A 16,087-nucleotide genomic window follows, 5' to 3' on the forward strand; every position below is an offset into this window, starting at 1 on the left:
TTTTATTATGTTTTTTATTATTATTATTTCAGTTTTAGTAATTTTAGTACTTCAGCTAATTTAATTTCAGATAGTTTCCAAGGCAACATTTCTAATCTAATATATATACATTTTTATTTATTTCACCTTTATTGTAATTATTAAAAAAGTATAGGTAGCCTATCAATAACAACACGGGTTTTGTCTCTTATTTTTAAGGAATGTATGATCTACACAAAATCAGTTCTGATAAGTAATTAATGCAAATTGACCCTTCTGTACACGTACGTATTCGGCGCAAACCTTTCATTAATCTTAATTAAGCCTCACCGATTTTTTTTTCAAACTCTTATCTTTTAGCGCCCTCCTATGGCACTAGTGTCTATTCCAAAACGAATGGCGCTTATAAAACTTGTCATAAAGCCGGTTGCATAAAGTTGGACTTTTTCACAGTGATATAAATGTTTATGATCATAATGACTTTGTTTAGGTGATATTGTGCATACGAAGGCATTTAAATAAGATACGTGTTGTTTACGACACAGAAGACGGTTACAGCAGAGAGGAGCACCTGTGATATGGGATTTCATGTCTTTTTCTATGTACTCAATGTAATCGATGAGACAGAGTAATTATTACGTGCCATCTGTGTATCTGTTGCAGCAGCAGAATTCGTTTTAAATAATCAAAAATATTGGATAACTCAAACTACATTTATGACATAGCCTATATATAATCAGTAAATGTACTCTAATTATGGTATTATTTGTAATGCAAAATGTTTCTTTTTATAGTTTATATACGCATTCTTCTTGTTCTCATTGCCTGGATTCTGTATGGTGACGAGTTTTGTTCCCTTGAATGTGTTATCTATTATATTGGATGGTAAATACATGAAATTGTAAATACATAGACTCTTAGTGGTTCAGAACTGTAAGAACTGTTTAAGGTTCTTTGAGGAACCCAAAATAGTTCAGAAGAGTTCTTCTATGGTATCATATTCTTCCTGTGCCTTGCTGAGCTTTGACAAATGTATGTCACTGCAGGACACAACCTTGGTAAACAATTTTTTTTACTTGTTCACTTATTAAAGTATATTTCAAGAATTTTCATATTTACATTTATTGATTTAGTATTTTGTCTTTGTGCCAGGAGTGGATGGCTGGGCGGCACGTCGCCTGCAGCAGACCTCCAGGTTGGGAGCGTGGCTGAATGTGGTCATCGATAACCTAGGACACGGCATGCTCTGGAACATGCTTTATGATGTAAGTTCAGTCAGTAGAGGTTTGTCCCAAACATGTTTATATTAGTTTGAATGACTTCAGTGGAGTGGTGTGTATTTATGTGCAACCATAATGCCAAGAACTCTTTCACAGAGAGCCCGGGTTGGGTGCGAGCAGTGATGGCAAAAGGTATGACAAGATTTTTTTTCTTTTTAAATTGTTTAAACCATTCTTTTTAAATGTTTAAAAACACAGAAGTACGGCTTTTCACATTGAACTTAACATTCTAAACCCCACTTTGCACCGATTTTTACCTGGGGTGATGAAACCCTGCATAACCCGAATTGCGGTGCCAAACTTGTACAGTGGGAAACACTGTTTATGAACAGTAAAAAACAGTAGAAATGGTGACTGAAAACACATTGGTGTAGAAGAGACTGTTTGATTTTTACTTTTATAGACCAAAAAGTTCTCTCAGGAAAAATTTTATATGTGAAACGTGAAGCTATATTACCCAAGATTCCATTTACCTGGGGTTTAGAATGACCCAGAGTTAACTCTTTTAATTGTGAAAATCCCTGATGAATGCTGTTATTCTTCATGCAGGCTTTAAGACTCCTTTAGGCATTCTGACAATAGCAGGGCTCTATTGTTTGACCTGTGTGGCTGTGCTGTTGCAGACTCTCTATGCCCAAAACTGGCTACAGATTCTGGTGCTGGCAGCAGGATGTTTGCTGGGCGTTGCAGTTGAGGTGAGGAGTATGTTTACCCAGCATTATTACTGTCATAATAAAGGCATTTATCATGTCATTTTGCAGATGTGGTGCATCATAACCCATTTGAGATTCTTAGTTGATCAGGATGAGAAAGAAAAGAAGATCTAGGGATCTCTAAAGGGTCATTTAGGATGTTGTAAGGGTTTAAGCGTGAAATTTGTATTTTATGATGCTTCTGGTCTAAGAAGCATCTAAAAAAAAAAAACGTTTTTTTTTTGCTTATTTAATATATATATATATATATATATATATATATATATATATATATATATATATATATATATATATATATATATATAAAAGCTTACATTGTTTTTGAGATTTTCTTGATGCAAAAATTGCACTTCATGTATGATATTATATTGTATGTTATTGTTTGGGACTTTATTGTTTCTGCAGTTCAAACAGTAACACATGGCACTAGTAATAGCAAGGTCATGAGTCTGATTCTCAGGAAATGCATGAACTGATCAAATGTGCCTTGAATGCAATGTATTCATCTGGCAAATGCATACGTGTAAAAATAATCAATAAAAGGTTTGCCATTTTATATTATGAACAAGAGCATTTATTTGAAATATAATTCTTTTGTAAGATTATAAATGTCTTTACTGTCAATTTAATGCATCCTTGCTGAATAAAAGTATTACTTAAAAAATTGAACAGTAGTGTATAATTGATTATATTAATAATAGTTCTCATAAAAACTAGCCATGTTCAAGGACAGATACAGTAAATCTCTTCCAGACGTACATGTGCTGAGTACAGTCTTTTATTCTCATTTTTTTGTTCACCAAAAATCCACCCAAAAGAGTGGTTTTTGTATGATCCCGTCGCATTCATTCAAGTCATGGACTCTAAACATATCACAACGACTTCAGGAACAGGTGGAGAATAATCATGTAAAGGCAAAAAATAAAGCAACTTTAATACTTCAGAAGCAATATTGCTCATTGTAGTCTATTAGAGAGCTCTATATTGTTTTTTTGTGTGTTAGAAATAGTTACAGATTTTCACAATGCTGGATACAAACGAGTTTAATAATGATTTGGTGGTTACAGATGTACAATGTACAGCAGACTCTACTGAGGGTGAGTTACATGAAGCCAATGACTGAAGAGTATCCAAGCAGAGGCTCGCTGTGGCACAGGTTACTGACACTTCCAGGGTAACAGTCAGTATCAATGTTAAATAACACAATTGTCCTCTTCTTTGTCATTGGATTTGATCTAAAGTGTCTCCAATGACTATAGACATTAAAAGAAAATCACAAGAGATCACGTCCACTTATAAGTTGTAACTTCAAGGATCGCCATCATCCATCTGAAACAGCACTTTGGCCAAATCACAATCTACACGTGGCAGCATGTCTGAGGACTTCATAAAGATAATTAGCATCTAAAAGGCCCCACTGTATATCGGTTATCAACCCTTAATTACATTCTCCAACTCTCTGAGGGCAGAAAAGTTGTAGTGACAGGATTGCTTTTATTGTCAGAGGATGCAGTTTATTAATTTCTGTGATCAGTTTAACACTTCAGAGTCGCAAAGTTCATTCTTTCTCTTATTTCATGGGATGTTTATTAACTGCTCAGTTTTTTCTGTCACTATGGAGCTCACTGGGACAATAACCACTTGTAGCTATGCATCTACATCTATATACATTTACTTAAACATGCAAACAAAGAGAATGTTTGACCCAGAAGCACCTTTGATTTTTGGGGAACTGTGGCCTATTCAGATCGAGTTTTGATTTGATCAACAGTGATCAACCATCTTTATAACCAGTGATATACCACTTGAGGTTGACAAGTAAGCCCTTGAATCGACATTCAGAAGGAAGCAATCAGAGCTACGTTTTAAATTCATTCAGCATCCACCAAGCTTGTTTCCCATGTGCATTTTTTTTTTTACATTTGATGTTCATTTTCCTAAACTCATCATCCGATACAAGAACTCCACTAATTCCATCAGTCCATTCACAACACGTATTCAATTGAAATGCACTTACAAAGTGTGAAAGATCACAGTTTATTTGTTACAATATTCCTTCTCTCTCTCTAACCAAAGCAAAAACCTGTCCTTCACTTGCTGCCTCAAATACAGCATTAAAGGAATAATCCACCAGAAAATGAATATTCCATTATCATTTACTCGCACTCACGTTTTTCCAAAACTTGAATGACTTTCGTTCTTCTGTGAAACATGAAAGAAAATACTTTGAAGAAGATATTTTCAGTTCCCATTGACTTCCATTGTATTTTTTTGTCAACAGAAATCCAAACTGTTTGGTTACCAACATTCTTCAAAATATCTTCTTTATGTCCCACAGAAGAAAGAAATGCCTGCAGGTTTGGAATGATATGAGGAGGGAGCAAATTACATCAGAATTTTAATTTTGGGGTGGACTCTCCTTTTAAGACCAACTTCAAACGTAACAATAAAGGGATTTTTAAGGAGTGAAAATGGGGTAAATAACTGTCCTAGTAATCTCTTGCTCGGTTTACGGGACTAAAGGTGTTTGAAAACTGCAGGTGGAGGTTTCGTTCTACGAGCTACTCAAAAAAAGCTGACAAAGCAGATCCCCGCCAGCTGGGAGTCCTTTAAGACTAAGGCTGGGACTTCAGCTCGATCTGGGGTCCCGGTGCTGCCGGCTGGGGGCTCAAATGTGGCGAGACACTAAAAGCACATTCTACATGACTAGCCTGCAGCAAGGCTTTGTTTCAGCAAAAAAGAATGAGTTCTTCATGAAGGTGTGACAAAAGGATGCCAATTTAATCTGAACGGTCCTCCTTCAACTTCTTGAAATGTTGTCAACCTGGTTGCGATTCTCTGTGGCTTTTGGATATATTCGAGAGAGGAGCGGCAGTGAAATGAGTCAGACTGAATGGTTTCGGAGTGGTACAGGTGCGTTTAGCAAATATTGCACTGCTACTACACAATCGTGCGTGGATTCACAACCCTGTGCACTATAGCGCAGGTTCCCCAGTAGGGAAGCCTCTTCACAATGACAGGTGCTGCGCTCAGCCCTTTTTTCTGTGTGTCCAGTCAGCTGGCAGTGGGCCAGGGGTGTTAATCTACGCCACCCGTGGCCGAGCTCTGAAAGGAAAACAACAATGGGAAACCTGGTCCTGTAACTATCACTGCTACAGCTTATATTGTGTGTGTGCATGAATAAGGCTCCGCTATGACAGAAAGCCAGCTTTGTGAACTCATCCTCCAACTCCGTTTAGTTCATATAATGTCAATTAGCTGTGGTCGCACACTTATTATGATTATTATGAACAGAAGTCATTTTGGCTCATCCGTTTGCAACATTACACCTACAAGTTGTAGCATACCTTGCATATAAATTATTGGCAGTTTAAAATAAGCTAGGTCAGTACTAAGGGAATACAAAACCAGAAGAGAACTTAAAACACGGTATCTAGAGCAATAGTAAACCCACTGGTCTGTAAATTCCACACGCGACATGAATTATTCATTAAAAAAAGAAGCAAAAATAAACATAATGGTCCATAATGTAAGATGGCTGGTCTCATTTTCCAGAGAGCACACAGGTAATCCTCAAATGCAAAGCTTTGCATTTCATGAAGTCAAGCTCTAATCCTTGTGTAAATGGGGGCACGGACGTCTATGGATGTTCCTTCACTCAGGCCTTTTCCTGTCGAATCTTGTTCTGTGGGAGCTGCGTTAAGCAGTTTCCTCCACAAATAGACAATGTGGTGTTAAACAAAGTATTCCTGTAGTGTGGAGTGACTCTCCTTCAAATACAAAAAATAAACAAAAGAATAGATGGTGTGGAAGTTTTCCGTCTTTGTCGGACTGCTTTGTTTTTTTTATTCAACTCCTCTTGAAGTCAGAGAAATGGTCGGGTTCTTCAAAGGAGAGTGAACAAATTCAGTGAATGGTTGCTTATCCATCGTGAGTCTCAGCATGGTCGCACAGATGTCATTGTTTTCCTCCTATTTTAAGGAGGCGGGCTTGGGGAGTTGCTGGTACAAGTGAATTGACAGTCCTTGAGGAGCTCACACTCCCCGACTACTTGAATAAATGGATGTGAGGGTGTGAAATGGGGGTGGGTGTGCACATCTATGTTTCTGGTGGGCTTCCCGGGTGTTAGCCCAAGCAGGGGCGTCCGGCTCCGTGGCTCTGGGAAAGCAGGAAAGACTGCACCACCTGCTCTGTGGCCTGGGGGCTTGTGTTGACGTCCTCCAGCGCATCGGCTACTGCAAACTGCCTGTCCCTTAAACGGTTCCAGTTGGACAGAATATTGTGGTACTCAAAGACCTTCTCGTAGTTTCCAACTGAATTGTACAGTTTTATCAGGCCTCTGTAGTCATATTCCAGTCCACTGTACCCCTCCCCGAACAGTTTCTTGCCTGAAGGAAACAATAGACATATGGTGTATGTTTAGGTATTTAGCTCAAAACAGTACAGTTTACACAAAAATATTAAGCAGCACTACTGTTTTCACCATTAATATTAATTAGAAATGTTTCCTGAGCACTAAATCAGCATATTGGAATAATTTCTGAAGGAACATGTGACAATGAAGACTGGAATAAAAATTCAGCTTTGCCATCACAGGAAAAAAAAACATTTTAAAATATATTAACATAGAAAACAGTTATTTTAAAATTGTAATAAGATATCTCAATATTACTGTTTCTAATGTATCTTGCAGCCTTCGTAAGCATAAAAGAATTTTAACAACAATAAATGAATTAAAAATGTAAAAAAAATAAACTGTTAATCTTTTAAAAAAAAAAAAAAACAACAACTATTTAAGCATTAGATGACAGCAAAGGTAAATGAAACGTAAAAACAATGGAAATGAGGATTACAATTTAATATTCAATTTTGTCCAACATGTATATTAACTTTTTAAAAAGACGGAAAAAAGGTCAATAACTAATAGTACTGATTTCATGCACTCCCACCCAAAATGCATTATCAATAAAAGTAACCCTCACCAATAGCGATGGAACGCAAGTACAGGCGCTCTGCGTCGTCGTACTGATTCATGTCGTAGTTGTAGAGCGAGGCCAAGTGTCCCACTGACAGAGCCACCTCATAGTCCTCCTGTCCTAACAGCTGCTCCTTGATCTGAATGGCCTTGATGTGCATCTCCTCTGCCTCCTGCGTTACAAATCACACAATGGATGGAAAGGTCAGTCAGCCCAACAACAACCTCAAAAGCACTCTATGTTGAGTTTAGATTGAATTCACAAGAGAAAACAAAAACACACAGCTTGTACAATGATCCACTTGTGATGATTTACTTATCTTATAACATCTGTACATTCTCACAGGTTTAAATAAGAATTAATAAGGACCTTGAATTTGCGCATGGATTGGTAGAGGCGGCCCAGGTTCCCATAGTGTTTTGCTGTCTGAACATTGAACTCTCCGAAAGCTTTTTTGGCCAACTGCAGGGAGGAGAGGTGCAGATCATGGGCCTCCTGCAGGAGACGTTCCTCGGTTTCTTTGTTATGGCAATCAATGGCAATCTCCTCCAGGATTAGGGCTGTGATGGAAGTTCGGATATACAAATTAGCTTGACGTAACATGATTAAAAAAAAAAAAAAAAAAAAACGAAATCTAAACAAACTGAATGATGAGTGAAAAGATAATCCTACTTTGAGCTGTCAAGGGCTATCTTAAAGTTGTCATTGTGAATAAAGGAAATTATGAAAGCTTTTCAACATGCTAGTCTCACCTTTCACCCTCTTGGACGAGGCCAGCAGCAGATGGTCTTCAGGGAGAATGTGAGTTATGATGTCTATGGCACGTTCTGCATGGAATCTACAAGCAAAATTCAAAGTATGAAACTGGTACATGTTATTCAATAAACACTTCCATGAAAAAAATAAAATACAAAGAACAAAAACCAGTTCTACAAGAAAAACTTTATTGTGTTAAAGGTTAGGGCAACTGCTGTTCATCTGTTTCATGGACATCTTAACACACGAGGGACAAATAAAATGGTATAAAAGTTCTAATAGTATTACTTGCAACCAAAATATGGTTTTGTCTTGGAATGAATAGACCAATGTGGCAGCTTGACCAATTTATTCATATTTTCATAGTGATCTAATAAGAGGAATGTTTGTCTTCTTTCATAAAAACAACAATGCTATTTTGTTCAGTGCTGCCTAATGAATTCTGTTTTTGCAGTGGGGACTCCCACCCAAGATTATTTTGGTTACTTTTTTGTATTTTGGATGATGTTTTAGAGCTTAATGTTGTTTATTAAAATTTAAATTTCATTACTTAAAAAAAAACCCACACACACACTTTAATTACTCATTGTCACATGACCAACCAGTCAATAATGATACTGCTGATATCTGTCTGGCACATAAAATAGTTCTAGCTTCATTTCAAAACAGACATGAATGAAAGACTTGTGGTCCAATAATGCAAAATGCGCTCTGATGGATTTTGCAAGTTAATTCAGTGAAGGATTCTTTCAGAATGATTAAAACAGATAACAACACTTGTATTGTCCATTTAACCACCTGACACAGATGCAATTACTGTTCAAAATTTTATTAAATAATTCTTTCTCTGAACATGTAACTAATGCGCCCAGGGTGGGATTGAGATACTCACAGTGCGTTGTCGAATTTACCAGAGCTGTACTGATGGACGTAGGACGAATACGCCAGGTCCTCATGTGCAGTTGCAACATGAATATTCTTTCCTCCAAACACTGACTGCCGAATATCTAGTGCAGTCTGAAGGCAAAACACATCAACAAGTAAATCCCCTAGTCTTTGAAAGAATGAGAAAATGTTTTATTTATACTTGCAAAGAACCTAAAGTTTAAGGAATTCTCGGCTAACCTGGTAAATGGCCACTGATTGACAGATATTATCCACATTTAAGAGATAAAATCCATAATCTAGTAGTGTATCTGAGTATTTGGGGTGCTTGTGCCCAAAATGTTCCCTGAAAACAAAATGTGGAAATACATAGGCATTTCATTGGTGTCAGACAGTACAAAATTTCAACACCAGTCATGCTTTATAAAGAAGTACTTACCGTGCCAAAAAGACTGCATGTTTTATCAGTTGTTCAGCTTTCCGAAACTCCCGCTTAACAACACAAGCCTGCAGGGGATCAATGAGAAGATTTTTTAGATTCATTATCTAATGGAACAGAAGTTCACATAGATTTAGAAAAACTTAAAGATCTAACAATCACTGACCTTAGAGGCTTGTCTGAGAACATCAACTACTACTTTCACTGGTAAGCCAATGGTGATCTCCTTCATAGCCTCTATACACCACCTATAAGCCTGCAACACATTAGAACACATTAAGCTGTACAGCAGCCATTCTCCAAACTGACTTCTGGGATACTTGCATAGGGACTTACCTCATCATAGTGGCTTTTGGCAAAGAGTAGGGCACACAGTTCTCCATACAGGGCAGCCTTATTAGCCTGATGGCCATGTTTGGCTAGTTTGTCCATGTAAGACTGGGCCAGTTTGAAAGTTTCTTCTCCCAGATGGTATTTGCAGTTGCCATTACGCACATGAAGTAACCTGGCAAACAAAATCCACAATCACACATTAATAAGATATTAATAACACTTACACAATGTTGACAATGATCATTTCCAGCTAAAAGTGACTCAAGTTAACCATCCAGTCACCTCACACAGCACTCTACTGCACGATACCAGTGAAGAACCTCATCGTGTAATGTGCACAGCTGGAGACAAGACAGGAAGACTTTCTCTGCATCTCCATACCAACCGGCATCTGATAAAAAGCCACCTGATACACGAGAAAAGTATTATTGCAACAGCTTGTTATTCTAAGCTAAAAGAGCAGAAATGTGAGACACAGGAGCCATACCTAAAACAAAGCCAAACTGTATAGCTTTCTCTTTCACGTGCGCATCTGACTCTGCGATGTATGAACATCGGCGGCTGAAGGAGTTGGCCAGGACTGAAGCGACCTTCACACCGTGGTCCATCAGAGCCTGGAAGCAGTGGTGTAGGAGATGCCTGCGGAAGAAAATATGTACCTAGTCTTTCATCTAAGTATTAATGATTATAGAAATTAATTGCATAATTTTTAGTTGCTTTTTTGGGGTGATGGTATAAGGATGTTTCTTTAACTTTATGCAATGACAAACTTTATAATATTAATATTATATAACACTACTAACAGCAATATTACTATGTAATATTACTACTGGTGGACCAAAAGAGTTTTAGCTGATATAATGCCAAATGCTATACACTTTATATATTTACATATATACACACTACCAAAAGTTAGCAGTCAGTAAGACTTTTATTTGAAAGAAATTCATACTTTTATTCAACAAGGATGAATTAAATTGATCAAAATTGACAGTCAAGTCTTTTACACTTGTTAAAAAAATAATATTTCAAATAAGTATTGTTCTTTCTAAATCTTTAGTAATTAAAGGATCCTGAGAAAAAAAGTACCATGGTTTCTACAAAAATATTAAGCGACACAACTGTTTTGAACATTGATAATAATAAGAAATGTTTCTTGAGCAACGACTTTTGAATGGTAGCGTACATATGATTTATTGACATAAAATGAGATTATATTGCATGTAAAAATGATGAAAAAAAAACATGATTTGACATAATACCCAAAATTCACAGAAAACAATGGTTCATTCATATTTAAGATATATTAACATTTAACAGTTTAAAAAATGAGTACAAGCATGATAAAATTAGTTTTTGATGTGGTATCTAATTATCGAAAATGACATTTTTGAATGAAGTCTATCACTACATAAATTACTCTACAACCAGGTCTTGTGAAGATGCCAATGAAGGCTTGCCCCATACATCATGTGAGATTTGAATCATCAGCCCAAAATACACACACACACACACACACTCACTTAACATCAGCGTGGCCATAAATATATCATTAAGGTATGGCTTCGAGCTATATTATCTTTAAAAGTGAACTCAGTTGTCAGATACCTTTTGTCAGAGGCCCTGAGGACTTTAGCGAAGACCTCCAGCTCACAGAACTCCCCTCCCAGCTGGCAGAGCCGGCCTTGCTGGTAAAGCTGGAACACATGAAGAAATGTGAGATTGCTGACCCTATTGTACATGTGACACAATGACAACCGAAGCCTTCCCTTGGGGATTGCCAAGAGCCAGAAAACCAGGAAAAGTAGCCATTATGAAAACAGAATGTACGATCAGGAAGAGTTTGTGCAAGACCAATATGTGTGCCAATAAATTTTTTTATTTTTGATTATTGCACATCTGGTATCCAACACCAAATAGCCTGATTATACAAAAAAAGGAAAAAAGCAATGAAAAACATAATGCAAAGATAAAATGGTTAAATTATCTTCACAACAGAATAATTTAACCCTTACTGTTATATTTGAAGCTAAAAACTACGATCATCCTAATTTAGTGGTTGTCAGCCTTTTTTACTCCAAGGCCCCAAATTGTCCACAACATTATTCAAAGGCCCCATGACTTTTCCAGCTCTTCTTGATTTACTGTGTTAAGGAAAAGGAGGATTTTAACATTTCTACATGGTAAAATATTTTAGAATTTGGCATAACCATAAAAAGAATATTTATAAAGTATATTAGCATAGAGTAATAAGTTTATTAGTATAAAGTATATTATATAAAATTGGAATAATAAGATTATTCATTTACATGATTTTTCCACATCTAGAAATCACACTTTCAAAAATAGTCTACCTCATTTATCCAGCATTTTCAAGACACTTGGAATATTAGTTTGTCATAAAGAAAGAAAGAAAGTCAAATAAGAAATAACTTGATTTTAATGCTTGTTTTGTCTTACTTAAAATAATTTTAAGTTATCTTTACACCCCCTCAGAATTGCCCTTGGTTGAGAATCACTATTCTAAGTAGAATTGAATTTTTTAAAAGAAATATGTGTTAGACAAGATAAGAATTCTACTGTCTCCAAACTACTCAAAGAAAGAACAATTACATCAGTTAAAGGGTTAGTTCACCCAAAAATTTAAATTATGTCATTAATGACTCACCCTCATGTCGTTGCAAACCTGTAACATAAACCGCTGACGTATTTTCTTTGTTATTGGGCGCACCAGAAAACACGTCAGCAGCGTCGGACGTCAGCGGCGTCACTGCAGGGTTGTGAACGCACTCACAACAGACCCCGAAGAGATTAGACAATGCTGAATAAAGTCGTCATTTTTGTTATTTTTGGACCAAAATGTATTTTCAATGCTTCAATAAATTCTAACTGACCCTCTGATGTCACATGGACTACTTTGAAGATGTTTTTATTACCTTTCTGGACATGGACAGTATACCGTACATACATTTTCAATGGAGGGACAGAAAGCTCTCGGACTAAAGGCCCGTTCACACCAAGGACGATAACTATAAAGATAACGATAAAGATATAGTTCTAAAAATCGTTTTCAGTATTAAAGAACAGCAGAGTCCACACCACAACTATAACGCTAAAGACAAAGAAAAACGATATCGTTGGAATCACTTTCAAAACGATTTTTTTTCCAGCTGATGAACGATAAAAAATTGGCAGCCAATCAGAATCGATCCTGCTGTAACGAGCTCGAGAATTTAAAGTGCCAGACGAGCGTGCGCTTAGAATAAACAGAAGATATCGTTCGCCGTTGTGGACGCTAATATCGTTATCTTTATAGTTATCGTTCTTGGTGTGAACGGGCCTTAAATCTAAAATATCTTAAACTGTGTTCCGAAGATGAACGGAGGTCTTACGGGTTTGGAACGACATGGGGGTGAGTCATTAATGACATAATTTCAAATTTAACTTGAACTAACCCCCAAAATGTGACTCAAAAAATTTACAACATTAGAGCACATTGACTTAAGTCATTTCAACTACATTGACATACTACAGTAATAAATGTAGTCCCCTCTTTGGTAATACAGAAATGCAAAACATTTACAAAGTTCAAATCATTCCTCAATCATTAGTCATTTGTGGACAATAAATTCTGATGGCCTTTGTTAAAAAAAAAAAAACAACAACAACAAAAAAAATCTAATCACATATTTGCCACACTAAATGTACAAAAAGGCTAATAAAATAAAAACATAAAGGAGGAAAGTGCACTAAGTGGCCTCAAACCACATGAACAATGCAACACTTGATATAGTTTTTAACATACTTCACATTACATAAAGGTTATTACAAGATGAAATAAATAATGTACGGTTCCACTCATAAATTTGTGTGGTACGTTAACACTTAACCATAAGTTCCCATTAGTTAACACTAGTTAAAACATTAACTAACACTAACTAACAATACATTTGTTTCAGTATTTGTTAAAAAAATCAACTGTTCATTTTCAGTTTATGTTAGCTCAAGGTGCATTAAATAATAAAAAGAGATGCAACTGGATTCTAATAATGTATCAATCGCCTATATGTTGAAATTATCATTAACTACGATTAAGACATGCTTTAGAAGTATTTTTAATACTTAAGTGTTAAAAATGCCTCTATTATTGTGTTGTCTAATAACTGTCTTTTATACTGTACAGTGTTTATGAATACTTTTCACAGCAGTTCAAACCAGATTTACAGATCGTGTCAGCTGTCTTATCTTATGAAGTCGTTAGAAACACGGTTATGGTTTAAATACTCGCACGACGAGCTCGTACACATACATGAGGCTGACAGGGTAAAAAGTGAGGTGTCAGTTTAATTTGGTTAACTGGTCTCGACCCAGAGAGGTGCTTCTCATTCAGCATCAGATAAGCTACAGGCTAAGATAACTGGGACACAGTGTCCACTTCAACCAGTATTCACACCAACCGCCACACAGACAACGAACGGACTCTTAAACCAGAAAACCGTAACGGTTAAATCGTCTCGTAGCTCGAGTCTCTCCTAACCAGAGCTCCACTGAGAGGTCGCTTCAGTTTATGTTTTAGCCGAGCTGCTAGGAAAATGTGTCAGATGTTTTTGACGTTTGTTCCGCACTGAACCCATTAGCTTTCCTTCTTACCTTATAATACACATCAAACTGTATATTTTCAGGCAGAGAGCGGATGTCCCGTCGCGATCGGCCGTAGTTGTCGACCACGGCTGAGATAGCGGTGTTGTACAGGGTCTCGGGGATCCATTCCAGCTCCACCGCGGCCATATTGTTTTCTTTCACTAAGTCCAACCACAGCCGCCCCCCCACCCCACTTCCACTCCTACTTTCACCTCCTTCGCTACCTGATCGAGGTAAAACTCTTTACTCTGATGCACCTCATACACCCCCGCAACTGGAAGCGCTTTATGAGACCGAAACGGAATGTTATGCTAGACAACACAACCCTGAGGTTATGCTCTTATGTTTAAAGCTCATCCCCGATCGAGATGCCCCGCCCACCTTATGACGCTTCAGGCAATGACGTAGCGCTGGAGCCCCGTTAGCACTCAGTGAACGCGCATTCGACTGTAGTGCAAAGTAACGGCCGCTGGGAGGACGCTGGAAATCCCACAGGAGTAATCAAAATGTTTAGGCGGTGGACACAATTAACCACTATCAGCAGATATACACATACGGTTGCCAACTGTTTCGTATAATACGGAAACGTCCCGTATTTAAGGCATCAAAGAAGCGTTCCGTATTAAAGCCATGCGGAACGCGGTTTGTCCCGTACTGTTGATCATGAACCCAACATCCAGCAACGCAAGACAAGATGAAATCTACCTGAGGGAAGACCTGTTTCACTGTTGTAAGTTTATGCTGTTAAACAGAGAATAAAATGGCACATTTTTAACATTTTAGCTTATAGCAATCCTTAAATTTGGACCTCATTATTGAAGCGCGTGCAAATTCAAGTACCACAATCAGCACACACTAACTCTTTGATTGAAAAATATGCATTTTCATTCATTGATTGGTTACATGGTTGCAATAACATTTTTGTTCACACACACACACACAAAACTATACTGACTGACGTTTCATAGACTGTTATGCTTTCAAATTTTATGGCATATGTATGTATTTTCACAGTTTATCCACCTAAATTAACTACACCCCTTGTGCAGTCACAATTGTATAGTTGTACAATTTACCCAATGTAATTCTATGCCATATAATAGTCTTTGATTATACACAGTTCCCTACAATCAAAAGTCTTTGCTACTATCTAGTATACAAAAAGCAAGTCACAAAAATCGTTTTCTGATAAATTGTAGGCCTACTTGTTTAATGTTTTCGCGGTTGTAGTAAGCATACTGTAGGTCCGGGAACATACGGGTCAATAGACAGTGTCATAATATTTATTATTATTTTGCATGAATATAAATATGTTTAAGAATAGAATATAATAGAATTGACTGATGAAGAGTGGATGTTTGTTATCTCATATGCCGAGGAGAAATTGAAGTTTGCTCGTGGGCATCACCTACTGACTATTATTAGTAAAATCCATTTTGCAGCAGCATAAGAAAATCCTTTAAAATCTCACTTCTTGTTGCATGTAACTCTTTGTAGGCGAGAAAGTAGCATTTTAGTCTGGTCAAATGAAATGCCTGGACGCACATTAGTCTGAATGATATTTCTCTGACTAGATCTCAAACTGTCTCCCTCATATAATGTGGATTATGTATTCCTTTTGTGCAGCCTGCACCTACATGGTTAATTCACATTCATATCCTAGAATCATATCTCATTTGTATAATCGTCACTGTTATTTCTCATTATTTTTTTAACCAACTACTTAAAAGCATTTTTACATTTTACATTTTAACCATTAAAATGGTTAACCATAAGCAAAAATCTCAAAATTACATCATACTCCTAAATAATTGTGTTAAGGTATAGACCACAGTGTTCTATGAATAAAATATACTAAATTACATGATTATGATTATTAACATATGATTAATAAGCTCAGAAGTAATTACAAGTGCTAAACTTCATTTGGCTGATTTGTGAGCTTTTTAAATGACTTAACTTATTTTTCAGAAGTGTTACTATAATTGTCAGGCCATTTTATAAAGAAAAAAGGTCCTCACAAGTGCTGTCAAACTTGTGTCCCCACACATATGCAGTACTTTATATAATGGTATTTAGAAACTT

At 36.8% G+C, this 16,087-nt stretch overlaps 1 protein-coding gene across 1 annotated transcript; it reads right to left on the reverse strand.

The window, feature by feature from the left end:
- Window positions 1-2,888: 2,888 nt before the first annotated feature.
- LOC109099455 (amyloid protein-binding protein 2) lies at window positions 2,889-14,387 on the reverse strand. Its single transcript, XM_042771199.1, has 13 exons — window positions 14,012-14,387; window positions 10,970-11,058; window positions 9,849-10,000; window positions 9,644-9,767; window positions 9,365-9,533; window positions 9,195-9,284; window positions 9,029-9,096; window positions 8,830-8,935; window positions 8,597-8,721; window positions 7,701-7,786; window positions 7,318-7,508; window positions 6,955-7,120; window positions 2,889-6,360 (listed from the first exon to the last, which is right to left on the reverse strand). The coding sequence occupies exons 1-13, from the start codon at window positions 14,147-14,149 to the stop codon at window positions 6,098-6,100; spliced, it is 1,767 nt and encodes a 588-aa protein (XP_042627133.1). The 5' UTR covers window positions 14,150-14,387; the 3' UTR covers window positions 2,889-6,097.
- Window positions 14,388-16,087: the final 1,700 nt, after the last annotated feature.

This window comes from Cyprinus carpio, chromosome A15 (genome assembly GCF_018340385.1).
Source record: "Cyprinus carpio isolate SPL01 chromosome A15, ASM1834038v1, whole genome shotgun sequence".
NCBI lineage: Eukaryota > Metazoa > Chordata > Actinopteri > Cypriniformes > Cyprinidae > Cyprinus > Cyprinus carpio.

Bases quoted from the DNA above. Each gene is read 5' to 3' on its own strand.
- LOC109099455 (XM_042771199.1), bottom strand. From the start codon at position 14,149: ATGGCCGCGGTGGAGCTGGAATGGATCCCCGAGACCCTGTACAACACC. The intron at 9,768-9,848 runs GTATGGCTCCTG...CTCGTGTATCAG, and splicing joins ACAGTTTGGCTTTGTTTTAG to GTGGCTTTTTATCAGATGCC. The intron at 7,121-7,317 runs GTCCTTATTAAT...TTTGTAACGCAG, and splicing joins AATCCATGCGCAAATTCAAG to GAGGCAGAGGAGATGCACAT.